Genomic DNA, 20,557 nt, shown 5'->3' with positions numbered 1-20,557 from the left:
TGAGCAAAATCGAATTTAGAATCCTATGATTTCACACTGCTTCTTAAAATTGTTGCAGTTAGTGGAAGCAAAGGTTCCTCCTGTGGTATTCGGCACATCATAGTCGTCCTACTACCATGAGTCAGTCAGTGGCAGAGGTGTGATTTGAACCAGTGACAAGCCCTGGACTTTAACCACTGGACCACACTGCCTCCAAATAAACACATGTAAATTAATTGATTTCACTAAGAACAGGAGATTTACTTAAAACTCAGATTTGATCCCGGTGGACCATCTGCAAAATCATTTACTATGAACTAAAAAAGCTAAATTACTTTGTTCAATTCCCTTAGCTGGTAAAACTTACAGAATCTTTCCATTTGTAATATAGTTTATTTTTTGACATATACATTGACTTAAAATGTGAATGCCTAAAAGTAAATTGATATGAACAACTATATTTTACTTTAAGCTAACATTAAGTTGTTCCTTTTAAATAGGATTTTGGCGCACTGCAGAATGTTTATCCAGTCACCTCCAACATTGAAGATGTTCCTCTTCTTGCTATCCAGAGTTTATTTAAATAACTTCCTCTTGGCCTATGTGTCTAATTTAAGTCATGGTTCATGTTTCCAGGTATAAATAATTTCTTGGGGCTCTTGCTGGAAACTATAATATTCCAGATGGTGTGGTGGCTGACAATGAATGTCTTTTCAAGATGATTAGATTTTTTTGCACGAAGTTGTCCTGGCTGGAAGATTTTTCAATAAACTGCGGCTGCACTATTGTTTGGGTTCAGTCTGGATACTGTATTCGATTCTTCTTCAGTCATTCTTGCCTCATACTAACTGGCAAATCAACAAAACAAGTTATTCATTTATGTGGGACTATCAAACAATGCGAAAGGAAAAAAAAGCCCCTTTGTTTTTCAAAGCAGTCACTTTTGTAGTTTCATCCAAAGGTAAGTAAATAAAAAAATGTGATTTTGATGTAACACACCCAAGATAAAGAAAAACTATACCGATCCTCACATTACATGAAGGGACAGCGACAAGGAAACATTCTTTATTGTTTTTTGTAGAGTATAATAATAGAGCCAATAACTGGTTCGGTGAGTGTATAATGTATTTTTTATTGTAATCTATTTCTAACTGTTTACAGTATTTGTTTGATACAGTCCTATTGCAAATGCAGTAAGATATCTTTATACGTGGATTCCCCCAAAAGCAAAGCAGTCACTCCGCTATTGAGTAGCGTGATGGTTGTCTCCAGATACCGTAAACCAAGTGGAAATCAACCTTTCCTCCAGGCAGTCATGTAGAATGGGAATGAATAAATATCTCTCCAGCTGAAAACTTAGATGACGATAGTGTGCCATTTTTCTCACTGGTGAATAACTTTACAAATTTGAATGGATCTTTATAAAAGTTAGTTCTCGCACGTTGCTTCTTTTTGTAGTGTTTCCGTAGGCACTCAGCTCCAATATTGCAAGCTTATCTTTTATGACCCTTTGTAACAGATTGAGTCCCTCCTTCTGACTTTGTTCTGCTCTTCTCCATTGATTCCTCAGCTGCCTCCTTTTTCTAACTAAGTGTTCAATCTCCTGCTGCCATCTAGACTTTCCAGGAATAGTTTGTACTTTTTCCTTCCTTATTTCAACTCCAAACCTCTCGCTTCCATATGCATAGATGATGTCCCCAAATTTATCCAGCTTCTTTTCAACTGTTCCATTTAACCTTTCCAACGCAAAACAGATATTCATGTTTACTATGTCCCACGCAGTTTTCTCACAAGCTCTTGGCCATTTAACTCCAGGCTTGTGCCCGTTGAGGTTCATTTCTCTCTTAAGTTGGTTTGTCTGACGGGTTCGCAAGGTTCATTAAGTTCATCACTAGTCTATGACAGGGGTGCTGATATCCTGCAAACTGTTGTTTGCTTCCTGTCGCTGGATTTCATTCAACTGACTTGACTGACTTCATAAGAAGTAATGATCAATGCAAGGCTCTTGTCCCTTCTCCCTCAAGTATTTTATTCTCCCTTGATGAATCTTCAGACCCCTGACCCTTGTCGCCTTGCTCCATCCGCAGACACAAACCTGGAGTTCCATGTCTTTGCTAACTACAGATTTTAAACTAGTCTTTTGTGAAGCATTCTCCATTCTCATATCTGTTTCCGTTCCTAAGTTGTTAACCATTTTATCCAACGTTGAGTCATCTTCTGCCCCCGCTCTCGCAGACTCTAGGGTTATTTTTCTCTTTAATTTCTTAGAAGCCTTGAGCGAGTGTCCTGTTTACCTTTGAAACACAGAGCTGGATACTGCCGACAAGGGTACCTAGCCTTTGCCAGCCCCAATGGGGTCTCTTTCCTCCTGTCAGCTGTCTCTCCATGCTGTCACAAGGTCTTTCCCTTGTTGCCAGCTGCACTATTCACAGCAGTCACTGGACATATCCAGATCTTCATGATTTCCATTACATGAGAGTAGATATTAAAACTTCATGCTGATTTGAACTCGGCTCTCGCCAAGATAAGCACCAACTAAAACGTAGCTTTACAGTAAACTAATGTGATCCATCTGCATCTCCTTCCATTTGCATTTCTTTCCATCTGATGATGTTAATATCTTCCTGATGTTGATGGCTGAAGTGTAATGCTGGCTCCAGGGATCAGCTTATTGGGAGTGTAGAGTGGTTTTCTCTATCAGCTTTAATCAAAACTCATTATGTAATGTAGAGGTCATCTATCTCATGGTTCTCAGTAAAGATGGAGAGGAATTGAAAGATATAATGAAAGTTACGTGTTTTTACATGTGGTCCTGTAGCAGAGAATACAAGTTGTGATATTAACTCGGCTACATGCTTACTTACAAAAGACAAGTAACCAATAACTCTTTTGTTTATAGATATCATCAGTCTAATTTGTTTGAATTCATTGTTCCATTAAAACTACTGAATACTGCAGTTTTATAATGTTAGCATATGACATTTTATGAATGAACTTTCAGTGGATGAAAATATTTTTTGTGAATGCTAAAAAGCTTGATAAGGTGACAGTGATGTGATGAAGCAATGCTTATGGTGCCTTGTTGCTTTTTCTGGAATGGCTTAACCATAGGCTTACTATTGCTGCACATTGTGCCTCATAACCCTGCTAACATCATGAACTGCTTATTTTTTCGTTTGGCTGATGTATTGTGCTACAGAAATGGATTACTGTGCTATGATTGACAATGGTTGTGAGCATTTGTGTTTGAACAATGAGGACTCCTATATCTGTCAGTGCTTTGCAGGATATGCGCCTAAAGATGACAGGAACACATGTAAAAGTAAGTCATACCCTCGGAGAAGGGTTCAAGTGTTTGCTTAGACGTTGCTCTTTAGAAACAGGTTATGCAATTAATCCTTTTTGGCCCAGAATGGATCTGATGACTTCATCCTTGATTATTACATTGTTTTTCAAAATCCAAAAAGGACATATATTGGGATCCCAGATTAACTATTGTCCTTACAACAGTGAAGAAAACTATACAGGAACATAGCACCGCAAAATGTGGTAAATCAGAGAGGTAAAATAAAATCCATGGTCAAGTTTTACAATGGTAACTATACACCCTATTTACAAAACATTATGGACTGTTTTAAGATTTGTGTTTTATTAGGACTGTTTAAAGCCCATTTAAAAACATTAAATCAAGTTTGTAGATTGTAAAGTACCTTTCAAGTGTTTTAGAGAGGGTTGTTAGTTTATTCTCACTTTTCAATGCTCTGTTTAACCCAAGAGAATGTTAAAGAGTAAGTAGCATTGGTTTTGAAAAGAGCTTTGAAACAGACTTTAAAGTTTTAAGTGTAAAAAGCTGTTGGGATGTTAACTCTAAAAAGAAAAAATTGAGGTATGTTATTTAAACAGTTGTAGCAACACGTGGGGATGTGTAACGGTGTATTTTCTTAAAAAAAATTGCCTTAAAACAGTCCTTAACGGTTTTTAAATAAAGCCCTACAATACAGTCTGTAGTAACATGTTTTATATATAATTGAAAGATTGTCAATGAACTAGAACAGTAAAAATACGAGCACATTAAGTCCCATCGTTCATCTTATATTTGTTAGGTTGAAGATTGTAGACTTCAGATAGACCCGTCGGCAGTCCCAGCATGGTATCTGAACAAGATCAGATTGAATTTACAGACTGGTTTCATAACTGAGGAGACATGGCAAGTTGAGTTATGTTGTCTCAATGTTGAACAGTAGTCATATCACCAAATCAACACACTTTGTGGTACTAACAAAAAGAGAGGCCAATAACTGGTTAGGAATAGAGGGCAATGCTTGTGCCGCAGCATGAGCTTGCAGTGCTGTGAACTCCTATGGTTACAAAACGTGTTCTTGTTACCAAATCAGGAATGTCTCAATGTGTGACGTAACATGTTAAGCATTTATATAACAGATTAGCTCTTGTGCTGTATGCAGGAAATAGCCCTTCCTGGTGATGGGTTCATCACTGTTATGTCATGTTCCTGTACAGTGTTAATGATGCGCTAGGAAGAGAGCCTTGTGCATTTCCCATTTAAGCCATTACAAGTTTTAGAATGAGCTTCAGGAACAGATTTACGCAGATCTTTACCCCTTGTTCCAAAGTGGAATTTGCCTTTTGCAAACCAAGGGGGGTAAATTAAGGACTCAAGGGGGTGCCTAAATTACTGGTTACGATGTGTTGGCTAAGCTGTAGTTTTGTACAGTTTTTTTTTTTTTCCTGTCACAATAAATGGTGCAAATTGCACTAAAGCACAGTTTCAAATCATATTTTAAAAGCTAAAATAAACTATAGAATTGTGTATAATTTATACGTATGGAGTCTACCATGTTCTACAAGATTTACTCAATTGTTCTGGCATGTGTATTAACTATTTTTAAAGCTACATAATTGATAACATTTCATCGAATTCTTTACGTTTAAATAATATAATATATATATATATATATATATATATATATTAAAGCTAATGTGACCCTGCTTTAGAGCCACTTATTAACCTATTTGAGTTAAAGAGCATAATAAAGAAATACTGCAATATGGTTGATAATCCTTGTAACTTTTTTCAATCAAGTGTATTGTTATTGCCCTCCTGTCTTACCTCTGCTGGATGCGCTGATGCAGTTGTTGGCTTGGTGTTTTTTACTGATGGATCAAAAAGCTTTGAGCTAGTGAAGCGGTTATTTCAAATGGATCGTAGATCCTCTAGACATCTCCCCAACAACCGCCAGTGAATGCATTTTCTGCAATACGCTACTAAAGTGAAGCACAAAGGCAGGGCTGAATGACCGGCTACGCTCCGAAGCACTTGTTTGAGACCAGCTTTACTGAGTCAAAAGGGGCGCGGCCAGCATCAGTGCCCAAAGGGACTGTTGTATTCACTGACGGGCGCTCGAGGGAAGATGTCTCTGAATGGTCAACTAAAGCACAAAAAATAGTACTTGACAATCCACTGCAACTTTGAAGAAGCGTCTGGTATTTACCGCATTAGTTTAAATAAGTCTGTTTAATCGGCCTTAATGTATGCTTACCCTCCGATTAGAATTGAGAATGGTTTGTATGCCTTTTATTCTTGATAATTTATAATGCAAAACTACATATTTTAACAACCATATGGCCTCCAGTTCAGTTAATAGAGCAGTTTATGATAATTTAGGGCTTATTGGAGTCGAGCAGTTTTGAATTTTCCATTTTGCAAAACAGATTTTGTTACAAAATTCTACCGTCTTCCATATATAAGTATTAAAGGTAATCGCCGAGGGAAAATAGCATTTCCCAATTAAATACCAAGCTGCTTATGGTTGATTTACACCCTATTGACAGCATTATGGCAGGGATCTGTCCAAATCTTGTTCTTTTAAAACTCACAATTTGACTTTGTGTTGTACTGGACAGCAGTTAATCGTTATATGTTCATGTTTTGTAACCTATTCACGTCCCTTAGGTATAGCTAGCTATGCAACAGGAGTCTGCAAAGCAAATTAAGATGCGCTAAGAGAAATTGCATCCGAACCATAGGATAATGATTATGCTGAAGATTTGAGTAAAATTGGTGTAATTGCAGGTAAGCTAAAATCACGGATCTGTGAAAGTACCCCATGCATGAAGTTCATCACAAGAAAGCCACACCAGCATTATAGTTTATGCATGAAGTGTGACGGGATCTTTGGAACACAACATGGAACACAAAAAGGCTGTTAGTATGTAATATAGTCAGTACTTTTCAGACTTAACAAACTTTTCAGATAACTGAATCTTGATTCAAACTCCTTCTGTAGCAGTCATGTAGGTCACATAACATTGAGTCTTTTAAAATGTTATTTTAATATTTTTTAATATGTAACATAGACCTCTTTTCACTTATGAAGCAATACATTATAATCTCACATTTGTTAGAGGTGACCTTATTCCAATGTCAATGTACTAAACTCATCCTCTTGTAGTTTTTTTTCAATAATTTAACAGTAAACTCGTCATGAGCTTCTGTCTCAAAGACTTACCAATATACAGTAGGCAAGAAGGTGGTTGGATGGATGGTTTTCTATTTATTTTATTGAGAATCTAAAGTATAAAAGTAGAATTATTTATTTCAAGGAGTATTGAATTAAAAAAAGTTCCTGTGGGATCTCCACTCAGACCAGTGCTGTATACCATTTACATTAACACTTGGGAATTAGTATTCTAAATGACTTCATTATGCAGATTGCTTTCAGTATCATTCAACAAAATTTGCTGCATTTGAAACTTGACAGCAATCAAAACTTGGAAAAAAACAAGCATATATATATATCTTGCTATGTCAAATTTTCAAATTGAAAACTTTGGAAGATTCTTGCATTGAACCTGTAAATAATTAAATATGAGAGTATGCTTAAGATAGAATTTGAATTTTACAGTTGGGTTATTTGTATAGACTTCAATTCAGTTGGGATACAACTGAAAAAAACAAGCGCAAAAAATACATTAACATATGAATGTTTATGATTACAGTAATACATAAAGCATTTTTAGATGTTCTGCCTTTTTTTTTTTTTAATGCATCAGTGACTGTTCCAGGACATCAATAATACATTTTATTTTGTGATATTTATTAGTTGCCATTGCTTTTAATCATTGCAAATCTGAAACTTCCCAACCTAGCAACCCCTTAAGATTAAACCCTATTGTGCACATTGATTAGAACACAGTAAGTATGCCACTTACCTGGTTAATATTACTGTTGGCAATGTAAAGGCAATGATATAAACTGACAAGCAGTTTGAAATACAGAATAATGTAGTATTAACCTAAAATCAGCATGTATTTAAAATGTTATAATTTTTGTATGACTAACTACACAATCAGGTTTTGTAAATGTGATGAAAACAAGGTAGTTACTTTAAGACAGTCCATGGCAGGTAAAAACAAAACCAACTCTCCCATTGTATACCCATTTCTTAATGTAGGACCCAAGAGGTTTACCCAGAAGTGAATTGGGGGGAAGGATTTGTAAAGGGAGTAAAGTCACACTTGTATATATCTGAACATTACACATGTGAAGCATGGCTTCAGCTCAAGGTACCTGACTTCAATGGTTAATATGAAGTTAATACAGTAATTCAATTTTTTTTTTTTTTTTTTTTAAACAATTACTTTCTATTTTGTGCAATTCAGTTCTTTGGATTTATACACAAATGCACACACACACATTGTCATTTAGTACAAATAAAGAACCAGACATGTTTGTTTCAACACCAGCTTTTCTTTTCTATTTATGTAAAAATGTATCTGCAAATAGTTAATTCTTGTCTTGTTAACACCTATATAGCATTAAAATATGACCTGGTCAATAATCAATAAAGATTGCATTGGCTTTCATAAAATAAATCCCAAACTTTCAGAATAGGATGAAACACACCCCTTTGTTAAAATTGACATGAGTTTCTCCAAGCCAAATGGGACACAAACGCTAATTTAAATGATGCATTTAATTCAAAACCTCCACTTGATCAACCTTCAGAAATGTTCCATAGTGAAAGATTACTTTGCGACTACCTTTACATCTTTTGCTGGCCCCTACATCATACAACCCATCTGAAACATTTTAACATGTCTTATTTTGTTGTTCAAACCATTTAAGTAGCAATTTCTGCAAAAAGACTGCAACCTCATTGGTAGTCAAAAAACTATAGTCAAATGAGTTTAAAAAATGCACTATAGTCAAGTGCATTTAAAAACAAGAGATAGTTTTGGATTAAACCAGAACTTTGTACTTGAATGTTTAACACTTAAAATACTGTTGCTACATTTGAAGAGCATGCTGCCCACCATGCCTATTGCTAAATAATTTCACTTTTATAAAAGGAAAATGTATTCTATATTTATATTCTTAGGATTGCCAACAGCCCTCCATTGGTGCCATATGAAAATTATTCAATACAGGCATATTGTCATTTTCAAAAATTAATAAAACAGAAGCTGTTTCACAGTAACAAGAACTTTTCAAATGAATGTACAAGACAAAGTTTATTTCACCACGTTTATTTATAACAAGAATACAGAAGTGGATTTACTTCTCGCCTGTCTGCTCTGGCATGCTTCTGATGATGTCAGAATCACCTGTGAAGATAAAGGTAACTAACATGTTTACTTGCATACTTTTTAAAGCCCATGCAGCATCGACATCTTTCTCCTCCACCACAAAAGTGACTTTGCCCACCAACAATTTAGAATTATTTAAATCTGAAATTAAAGTAGTGCATGGAAAAACAAAAGTCTGCTTCAAAAGCAGTGTTCTGGTAAGGTACTACAAGTTTTAGATTTGGTTCAAGTGCAATTCATAAGACCATTTGGTTTCTTATGACTCTAAATGTAATTCACCACACATACTACAAATCAAACTTCTTAAAAAAAAAAAAAAAAAAAAAAAAAAAGTACCTGAAATCTACATTTAAAAAAAAAGTTATTAAACTGTCAACAGCAGAAAAATAACCAGAACAGGCACAAGACCAGTTCTGTGGACAATAAGGCTTTTTTAATCTAGCGAATGTCTAGCCCTGATTAGACCATTGACGGATCCATCAGATGAGAATAAATTCGCATAAATACACCTGTACACTTTATACAGGCCAACACATTCTCTATACATCACCTAACAGCTTTATAAAAATGACAATTACTTCCATATGCACAAAAATTTGATTGTGTTGACTGTCCAGGGAAAGTAATGTATATCATTTAAATTTAATATTCTTGGGAGACCTGCCTGGAAGTACCACAAGTGTACTTAATTCATCCAAAGTAACCAAATTCAATATTAAACCAAATAGGTTTACTTCCCCAGGAACATCCTCATGCAAGTAGGCATATTTACTGTTGTAGTTATGAATCAAGCTCATCTTCAAAAGGCACGAAGAACAGTTAGACAATATTACAAACTTACCAGGATCGATGATAGCCAGTGTGCATACTCTGAAGTATTTACCACAGGCTGTGCCGAGCTCAATGTTGTTTCCACTGTAATGATGTACTCCAGTCTTGGCCAACATTGCATAGTATTCAATTTCAGATTTCCTAAACAAATACAAATTAGGATGAGCAAAAATGTACTAGATTAGCCACACACTTGAAAGCAAACCATTATAATCAATACTACAGAAAACAATTAGGGCTGCCCTTCACTAGATTAATTAACTGAAGTTATTGGTTGGTTTATAACATACCCTTTCTGAAAAGGCTTCTACAATAGAATTTGTGTTCTTGCCACTCTTAATAGCCATACAACCTGGACTACAATCTACAGTTAAACCCCATATACCTGCAAGTAGCCCTTACACTAAACACAACCTTTCAACTTGTTGGTTCCTCAGTCTTTGTAAACAGCATCACTGATCAGAATATTTTCATCATAAATCAGTTACAATGTTAGTCTGCTTACCTCAAAGCAGGGGTGTTGTTCGCCAGAATGACCAGCTTGGCCTTGCCCTGCCTGATCATCTTCAGAGTCTGCTTGTAGCCCAGCACATATTTACCACTTTTCATAACAAGCTGGAGTCTTGAGTTGATAGACTCTAAAGACTTTTTCTGTGAATAAAGGACAAAAATGATTATTTTAGATTACAGCTAGTGATTTATGTTTGTGTAGGAAGTGTGCTACATGACATAAGCTAAATTACTAGGAGGCAGGACGTTAAAAGCTGCCAGCACATTGTTTAGAAATTAAACTACCAGCGGGTGATCTACATAATTAAATCTTGCCAGGTCTATTCACATGTTTACCGTTCATTCTTTACTGCCCTGGATATGTTCCAATGACATGTAATGGCTATTTTCTCAAGTTGTGACAAACATAGGTACTTGACTTAATACCCTTATATATAAATTTAATTAAAACTATAGGTTTTACAAAAAGTCATGTACGAGTTATTTGGATAAAATCACCTTTTTAAAAGCGTGCAATTAAATATTCGCTGCACTCATTCTGCGTCTTTTCATTGCCATTTGATTTGCTGTTTTTAATATAAAACTCCAAACATTGTCAATCGCAAATTCAGTTTACTCAAAACTAAGAAAGGTGTCCAAGCAAAACGTCCTGCTTACTGTTAAATCACAGTACATTTTCCAAAGAAGTTCACGACAGACCATACGACTAATAACGTTGTTATTTATATATAAAAATGCACTCGTTTTAAGGTATAATACATTAACATTTCCCAAACATTTTATCCGCTTGCTATCGAGTAATGTTTGTTAACATGTTACAAAGTAAAATCTACAAAATAACCGGGTTCCCCCCCACACGAGGCCTGCTCGCAAATGCCTCCACGTGAACTGGTCTCCCCACGCCGGCCACACTACTCACCGTTTTCTTTGCGGCCACCATTTTCGCTGTTCGCTCCGGTCTGGCCCACCTAAACACAAAAATGCATTGGTAGTCATCTTATCTTTGAGAATTGGTAGGAACAGACCCTCTGCGGGCTCTAATTTCCAGATAGTTTATCAGAAAACACGGAGCTCGACTCACCACAGATGCAATTCAAAAATGGCCGAAAAGAGAAAGGATAGATTTCCCACAATGCAAAGATTTTCTAGCCCGAGACGAGTCGCCCTCGCGAGAAAGGGTGGGTCTGAAAAGAGTGACGCCAAAGCACTCTCACGTGATCATCACAGTGGCATTTTCCTGCTAACTAGAGGATGTCTCTCGTTATTGCAATAGCTTGAAATTGAAAAAAAGCATTTCGTTAAATAAATAAGGCAAACACTGAGGTTCGGTTAGAGAAATATGAGATGGAAATGTCGAAGTTAACTCTGCTTCTGAGTTTGTTCATTTCACCTTTCACACTTCTCCTTAAGTGTTGAAAAGTAGATAGCACAGTGAAGCGCGGCACATCTTAGACCTGCTTGGTTAAGCATGGTCTATTGCAAAATTACACTGCAAAGGACATGCCCTAGAATTGCCACCTTTTCCACAGACCAAGCCCAGACATATTTCTCAGTCAGCCTTGGTCTATCGAAACTGCAGTGTAGTGAGTGTTCCGCATTTCTGCTTTATTCCGAATTTTACAATTATTAAAAAATACAGTTTTTTTTTTTTTTTTTTTTTTTTTTTTTAAAGCCGTTTTTTGTCTACTATTCAATATTTTAAGGGTACTATTTTCTAGGAAATACACATAACAGTACTTTTATTAAAATGCTGTTTAATTTAGATTCTGCCGCTCTAATGCGCAGACCTGCACTGCAGGAACAGACGTCAGAGGGTTCTCTGTTCTCAAACACATTATCACCTGATTCTGTTGGCCAATCAAAGTCTGACTATTGTGGCAATTGATGGCAGTAGTAATTGCAGCTAGCTTGATCAAAAACTACATTGAAATACTTACCAAAAATATAATATTTTTAGTAAATGAGGAATGGGGAGAAAACGTAGACCAGTTTATGAATATTCAAAAGAAAAATATCCTATAAAAAATAGCAGAAATTGATCAGTTGAGACAAGGGACGCATAGCGTGCAAATACTGTTGCATTGAGGTATATGTTTGCGTTGACAGAATTAAAGAACATACGGGAATATAAGCGACACATTAAACCGAAAAAGAAAGTGAACTGAGAGCAAGCAATCCTCTGCTGTGGCTTTACAATCGCTTTAATAAAAGAAAGCGCAGAGTGGCTGTGCTAATGAGTGTCAGTGCGCTGTGCTTTGCTGGATTCAGCCACTGTTTATTGCAGAGGTATGTATTGGGGACCGTGCGACAGTACTGTACATCAACTAAAACACTGTCTAACGGCGACAATCTTAATCGTAAGTATTTGACAGAAAATGATGATGCTTTAGTTGGTAAACATGGAACGCAATGGCCAGTGTGCTTTTTGACGTGTCTCCGCAATGGCTTGCACCGTCCAGTTCGGTCAATTTTCTTGTTATGATTTCAGACGAATAAACCTGGCTTGTTTAGTGCTGATGTCATGTTTATACCTTCTGTAGATACTATTTCCGTCAGCAAAGCGATTGCCCAAACGTTTACAAAGTGCCAGCTAATTTGGAAAAATGTTACCTCGACTTGCACAGCTTCATCATACATGCCAGGGACATTAGCCAAGCAGATAACCTGGAAAAAAAGGCTTGAAGGAGTTTAATGGACCCATTGGCCACACGGCTACAACATGCATCATTTTAAAGCTAACTTTCTCCAGATCAAGATTAACCCTGTTGCACTATGCCATTGTAGTACAGTTTTTGTAAAAAAAAATGGCACAAGCAATATAACTACACACTGAAAACATATAAATTGTAATCAAAAATAATTTTTATCTTGAATTCTTAAAATGATAATCACTCCCAATGATTATTGCAGCAATACAAAACTATGGTACACAAAACAATTTTACTGTGATGCTTCTGAAGAGAATAAAACAACATTTATTTTTTGATAAATAGTTTATTGGATTTTTTATTTTTATTTGACGGGTACTCAGTCAGCCAAATTATAATGTTAGTGTTAATTTTTAGCAGTTTCATTATCAAGTGGATGAACTGCTATGGGATTACTGCAAGGGCATACAGGATCCTGTGAAAGAGCAAACAAGATCCTGTAAAAGAGCATACAAGATCCCATAAAAGTGCATGTGAGATCCTGTAAAAGAGCATACACGATCCTGTAAAAGAGCATACAAGATCCCGTAAAGGCGCATATGAGATCCTGTAAAAGAGCATACAAGGTCATGTGAAAGAGCATACAAGATTCTGTAAAAGAGCATATACAATCCTGTACAAGAATATACAAGATCATGTGAAAGAGCATACACAATACTATAAAAGAGCATACAAGATCCTGTAAAAGAGCTTACACAATACTGTAAAATAGCATACACGATCCTGTAAAAGAGCATACAAGATCATGTAAAAGAATATACACAATCCTGTAAAACAGCATGCAAGATAGTGTAAAAGAGCATACAAGATCCTGTAAAGAGCATACACAATCCTGTAAAAGCTCAGAAGCTGTCCGGCCTACAAAAAACACTGACACAATGCCAGCATCTTCCATTCTCCACCCATGGTCTAGTGGAGATCCTAAATTAAGGATATCATCCAAATTTTAATTTTCCATGAAGCTCGCTTCACAACTGTCCTCAAAAGGTGGTAACTTTGCTAGTCCAGTGTTCCTTTTTGTTGACAGCTTAATCACAGTTAGTAAAATTATCATGGTTTTTGTTTTTCTTATCCTTTGGGTCATACAACTTGCGAGCTGAATAGATAATTTCTTCCTCATAATCGAAGTTAATGAAATGCCAGAAACAAAAACATCAGTATCTGGTGTCTTAATGATAATTCTCCCTTTTCTTCCAGCTCCACCAAAAACACTGCTTGCATACATGGCATGTAGAAGCATCTGAGTGTCAGCTTCTTCATGTGTACCTATAATTCCAACACTTCTTGCACACCATTAGCAATTACACATTTTGTGACCTCTGCATCAGAAAACACACCAGTCAATAAGAGTATCCTATCTGGATTAAATTAAACATGCTGTGGAACATTTTAAAGTATATAAGAGCTGAGGCATCTCGACAGGGATTGCTTATTAGCAGTTACATTCATTATTTTTTTCCATGGAGGAACTACTCGTCCACCAATAACCTGGTATTGTTTGTTATTCCAGATCCTGTTTCTGCTCGCAGTGCTCTTTCCATGCTCTGACAGATGCTTCATAATCATACCTAGCAAACACATCTGCTATTCTGTTGGCCTTCTCAAAACCTTTGATGAACTGATCGAGATAAGCAGATGCCAATTCATAAAAGGTTTTGTACTTGTCTCCTTGAATTGTTTGAATAACAGATGAGGCAACATTGAACTCTGTGTGTGCATGAGCAGTTCCCAGTTACCTTCACGCTCTGCTCGGATATTCAATAGCAGTAACTACACAGCATCGATTAACATCTTCCAAAATGTAAAAGTTGGTGACTTCTTCTTTAAATTCATCAAAAAGTGGGATGAGATATTGGAGAAGGAGAGCTTCCAGGATGGTGACAGAATCAAGTGTGTTTTTGGGTCATCATCATGGACAACTTATTGTGTGTCTGCCAGCTGTTGCCACACTGATGGAGGAATGTGTTCCAACTGCCTTTCAGTGTCACACCACTTAATGAATGAAGACAGACAAAGTTCCATCAGAGCTTCGTATGCTAAGATTAAGCCTCTTATTGCACAGTGAAACTGTTTGCCTGCTCCACTGTGGCAGGTGCATAAACATCTGAATCTATTAGTAGGTCTTTCGATACCCCCATCTCCAGAAAGCTTTCCCGATGAAGTAATAAAACAGTACACCTGATGGAACCCACCAGAAGGATTATGTGTGAATTAAACTTCTCTGATAGGTACCATTTTACCCATTGAGCCACAGCGTACAGCTGGAGATCCATTGTTTGGATGGAGTGTGTTTGTCCAAGGCTTGCAGTCATCTCCTTACACTTGTGCATAGTTATATAAACAGTGCGGATATCGGATGGTCTGGCATCAGTCACAGGTAAATATGCAACAGCTGTGTAACTTGTTTGTTTCTGAGATATTTTTATCGATGTTTCAATTAAAAACACATTTTATTTTACTACAGTTTCTGAGATATTTTTATCGATGTTTCAATTAAAAACACATTTTATTTTAATACAGTATGTAAAATAAACTCCAAAGTTTTAATTATTGTACATTTAAATTTTATATATAAATATTTCTGAAAAATCAGTTATGCAATTAAGCGTGCTACATATAATAATAATAATAATAATAATAATAATAATAATAATAATAATAATATGAATTGAATTGAATTGAATTGAATTTAATTTAATTTAACACTTAAACGATGATTACGCTTAAACTGGTTGTGATTCCCAGTTCTTACATAAAACATTACTTTACCCTAGCACAATGCATTATGCTACATTAATCATTTTCTTTAACTTCATTTATAACATATTTAAATGCACAATAAAGCAAACTGCATTCATCTACCTGTAATTTTAGGCTACTTGAAAACTGAGCAGAAATTGTTATGCACGTACCTTACATACTGTTAATGCTCATTCTGGCACAGCATAGTCAGTCCTTTACCGTCTCTTAGCCCGTTTAGCTGTCACTCGCTGAGGTTCAATTAATCAATCAATCACTCAATCAATCTTTATTTTATATAGTGCCTTTCATAGTGGACCACCATCACAAAATGCTGTAACAACAAGAATTTCCATAATACTTCAAATACAGAAGAATGAATAATACATGATACAGGGAAGAAGAATAAAAATGCATACTACCCTAAATAGTGGAAAGTACATAATATATGATAGTAGAAATACATGAAATAGTACATTATTAATAGCACAGTTGATTTTAAGGGAGCAAAAAATCTACAGATTCCAGTTACTGACGCTACTTAGAACAAAGATACAAAATGATGACACTCTTATTTACCAGATACTGTTGTCATATACATTGTTTTAATTGTGAGTCTATTTAACAAAATATGTTAAACATTTGTATCCACAGAAGTACTGTATATAATTCCTATTAGTACTGTATTTTGAAACAAACTATTGAAAATGTTTATTTTCTTAATTGGTAACATGTAAGTAAGTTTTCTTGAAAGGAAAAAAGAAACTTGGTCAAATCAGGTCAAAGTGTGCTCGCTCACCGGGGGTGCAGGGGTCATATTATTAGCTGCCATGGTTGTTTTGACCACCAGATGCAGCATATTAAAATACTCTCTCAGATCATCCCTGGGGGGGCTCAGTGCTGTTTTTTGTCACACTCCAGTTCCACCCCTTCTCTCTGGCCCCTCCCCCTTAATTAGAATATTTCCGTTTAATTCCAAAGGTAAGGCTAGTTTAAATTGTAGAGTGTTTTTGCCTTTTACATTCAAAACTTTCTCCAGTCTAAAATACATGGTTAACAACTTGATATTTGAAATGTTCACAAACAGACACGAAAATATATTATTATGCACAGAAAATACTTGATATTATAATAAACATTTTAATGCACTTTGTGAGTTTTCGAGGTATTTTTTTTTAATTGAGCCAGTTTACAGTATGAACCTGTTTGTATTATCTGCAAAATAAAAACCATTCACACCCACGCACTATTTATTTATGTATTTATTTAGAATTAGTAGAAGCCTAAAGTAGGAATGTTCTTCTTCTGATGAATGAACAGGATAATCTTCAACTTCAGCTTTACTTTTTTTAGCCTTTTCCTCGAGTTCTCTACAAACACATGTCCTAAAGAAGACACCTCCATTGTACTCCTGAAAACATATGTATAGTGCAGTAATATTTATAATTGTGTTGTAATAAATATTTCTTTGGTATACCACAAAAATTGCTATTCTATCAATTACATTTATTACAAATCAATAACTATCCTGTGCTATTGAGAAGAACCAGAAGAGCCCTTTATTATTAATACCGCCCGCGGGACCCCTTAGTGTAGTATAGCCCTCGGGACTCCTTAGTGTAATACAGCCACCGGGACCCCTTAATGTAATACAGCCCCCGAGACCCCTTAGTGTAATACGTCCCCCAGGACCCCTTAGTGTAATACAGCCCCTGGGACCCCTTAGTGTAATACAGTCCCTGGGACCCCGTAGTGTAATACAGTCCCTGGGACCCCTTAGTGTAATACAGCCCCCGGGACCCCTTAGTGCAATACAGCCCCCGGGACCCCGTAGTGTAATACAGCCCCCGAGACCCCTTAGTGTATTACAGCCCCCGGGACCCCTTAGTGTAATACAGTCCCTGGGACCCCGTAGTGTAATACAGCCCCCGGGACCCCTTAGTGTAATACAGCCCCTGGGACCCCTTAGTGTATTACAGCCCCCGGGACCCCTTAGTGTAATACAGCCCCCGGGACCCCTTAGTGTAATACAGCCCCTGGGACCCCTTAGTGTAATACAGCCCCCGGGGCCCCGTAGTGTAATACAGTCCCTGGGACCCCGTAGTGTAATACAGTCCCTGGGACCCCTTAGTGTAATACAGCCCCCGGGACCCCTTAGTGTATTACAGCCCCTGGGACCCCGTAGTGTAATAACAGCCCGTGGACCCCTTAGTTTGTTTTGTTTTTTGTTTCCCCTTGTGTAAGACACCCCTCAGTACCCCTAATTTATAAGTGGAACCAACTCAGTACATCTAATTTATAAGTGGATCATAAAAGAAAGCTGCAGCACCAGCACATGAATAAAACAGAAACATGTCCCATATTAATGTAAAGTTAAAACCTGGCCATCATGAAAAATACTGGTCATTATCCCAAAATGTATCCAGTTGTTAAGCAATGAAAAGGCTAAGAGATAAACTCAAAATGATACCTTTTACACACAAATATAAAGTAGCTTAAAGTGTAAATGAAATGAGAATGCCATGTCTGTGTTTTTCTGTCTAGCTACAGAATTTATGAGGATTTTTTCTTTATTTGTGTTTGTGTGTGTGTGTGTGTGTGTGATTTTGCTTTCTCAGTTTAGCGTGTTTGCTTTATATATATTATGATAATGCTATTTAAGTCTTACACTTCCAAAACCTCCATCATGGATTTTTTTCCGATTCAGAGAACAGGAATAATCCAAAATAGCTCTTACATAATGTCTGGAAAGCACTAGCCCATATGAAATTGAGAAAATAAAGAAAATCATATAATGAATGCATATAAACTATGTAGCATTACATTCTCGACAGATTGAAATTGTCCTAAATAAGCAAACACGTTGAAAAAACAGAAAACATAGCTCACTATCACGTGCACACTTCTTGTTGCTCTCTTTTTAAACAAATCTAATAGAGAGGCTATTCTTTCCTCCCCTGCTACACAGCACACCTCTCAAATCACCATTAATAGGATGTGACAGACCTGTCTGAAAGCTGGAAAGCAAATGCGCCTGTTTATCTCACTCTCAGTTCACTTATGTTATTAAAAATGACAGCCTTTGCCCAAAGACAATAAAAAGGTATTTGGGTGCTAAAAAAACAAATCTCTAGCTTTTCCATGCCTCATTAACTGTCATATCTATTTCATGTCTGCCTAGCCCTTTTACTGCATGTGACAGCTAAAATATGCTTGATCGCAGCTACTGAAACACCAAACATAGCTTTCTGATGATATTCATCTTTCAGAATGCTGCATCTTGGTTTATAAATTAATTGAACATTGTACACATTGATAGTGGTTACAGTGTGTGTGTTAATAGCTGAACTAGATTGTTACTCCAGTAATTAACATTCATTTAATTATGGCTAAACTGTATAAAACAACCAGCGATTCTAACATGTACTACAAACCTCATGGATCGTGTGGTCTCAGCCAGTCAGAGTACAAATCCAGCTTTCATTTTCTCATCTTTAGATGATTGTTAAGATTACAATCCTGGGTCATTCCATGCCAACTCAACCAGAAAAGGGAAATTTTGTCGCCCAACCATCTCAGATTTTGCCTAAAAAATTCATCAGGGGGGTTTCTGGGCCACTGAGTTCAGAAATGCTAATCTTTTTTTTTTTTTTTTTTTTATTTCCCTATCAAGCTATGACCTGGAAAAGGTCAACCTAAAGTGAAAAAGTGACCCTCACCAAAAAATCACCCTGGACTCAACATAGATGCTACTATCAAGTGTAGCACCTCATTCTACTCGTAATGAATAGGGCAATTGAGAAATAAATACCAAGAGCACCTACCTCACTTTTGGCAAGTTGCCAGACAAGTGGTAAGTGACGAGTTTTATTTGAACTTCAGCCCAACCCTTTACCCTGTAGGGGATGCAGGTCCTACAATGTTAGTATTGCTGTAAGAACCTTAGGAACCACTCTTCTAAATTTTGTGAAATACTTTTGGTTTCGAGCATCGCTTATGGCCACATTGGTGAGGCTAAAGTACCACATAGTCCTAGCAGAACTGGTGTTATTCTTCAATTTTGCATTGTCTGGGGTTAGATCTAGAGTAAAAAGTGACAGGGTGTGTTTTCAGTGGCACTAGCTTGGAGCTGAGGGGTTATAAACTTGCGTGTGGAACTTAGAATTCTTTGTTACAGTGACACATTTGAAACTACCAAAACCTCACTTAGGTGTGTTTTAAAAACTACAAACTGATAGAAAACACAAACAATAGATAATGTTGGCAAACTTTAGGTGTTAAGGGGTTAACCATTTCATCATCTTTATGACATGCTTTCCATACCATGTGCAGTTTTTAATTTCAAAATTCCCCTTGACTGTGAGGTCTGGTGTTAAAAAAATTATGGAAAATTCACTGTTTTAAAAAAAAAAATACTAGTTTAGCCTACTGTTTGCATACACATGCCTTCTGAGATCTTGATAATGCAGCGTGGTTGCCATGTGCTTTTGAACACTCCAGTGTCCTGGCGTCATGCATACTGGCAACTGGTACATCCTGAAGAAATAGGACTTGGTCTGCTGTGGCTAGGTAGAGGTTCCCAGCCAGTGAAGACTTCAACTCCAAAGACTCCAGGTGTGTCTGCCCTGGAGGCTTAATTGACTGATTGGCCAGCATGAGAATGTAACAAAGAATTCTAAGTTCCACACGCAAGTTCATAACCCCTCAGCTCCAAGCTAGTGCCACTGGAAGCACACCCTGTCGCTTTTTACTCTAAATCAAACCGCAGACAATGCAGAATTGAAGAATAATACCAGTTCGGTTAGGACTATGTGGTACTTTAGCCTCACCAAAGCCGCCATAAGCAATGATCAAATGCATGACAAATGCAACTTCAAAAATCCAAAACCTGCGGGTACCAAAATATTTTGCTTAAGTCTTGTAGAGCTCATCAACATTTATCCAAAAATATCTTTGGGTGGTTTATTTAAGCGTAAACTTGGTAGAAATAGCCAGGTCTCAGCTGAAAGGGGACATTAATAAATATATATATATATATATATATATATATATATATATATATATATATATATATATATTATATATATATATATATATAATATATATATATATATATTCGAACTCAGCAGACCCGAAAACACCCAGGTGAACTTTTCTAGCAAAACCTGAGACGGTGGGGCAAG

General features: G+C 36.6%; 1 protein-coding gene and 1 non-coding gene across 2 annotated transcripts; both read right to left on the bottom strand.

Moving 5' to 3' along the window:
- Positions 1 to 8,514: 8,514 nt before the first annotated feature.
- On the bottom strand, positions 8,515 to 11,065 carry rpl30 (ribosomal protein L30). The gene is made up of 5 exons (XM_041248753.1): positions 11,009 to 11,065; positions 10,847 to 10,895; positions 9,923 to 10,068; positions 9,428 to 9,558; positions 8,515 to 8,604 (listed from the first exon to the last, which is right to left on the bottom strand). The coding sequence occupies exons 2-5, from the start codon at positions 10,865 to 10,867 to the stop codon at positions 8,555 to 8,557; spliced, it is 348 nt and encodes a 115-aa protein (XP_041104687.1). The 5' UTR covers positions 10,868 to 10,895; positions 11,009 to 11,065; the 3' UTR covers positions 8,515 to 8,554.
- LOC121315206 lies at positions 8,954 to 9,087 on the bottom strand. The gene has a single exon (XR_005950212.1). It is a non-coding gene; the product is annotated as a small nucleolar RNA SNORA72 (small nucleolar RNA).
- Positions 11,066 to 20,557: the final 9,492 nt, after the last annotated feature.

This window comes from Polyodon spathula, chromosome 4 (genome assembly GCF_017654505.1).
Source record: "Polyodon spathula isolate WHYD16114869_AA chromosome 4, ASM1765450v1, whole genome shotgun sequence".
Lineage (NCBI taxonomy): Eukaryota > Metazoa > Chordata > Actinopteri > Acipenseriformes > Polyodontidae > Polyodon > Polyodon spathula.
Note: the sequence above shows the minus strand (reverse complement) of the source record. Positions and strands in the feature narration are given on the sequence as shown.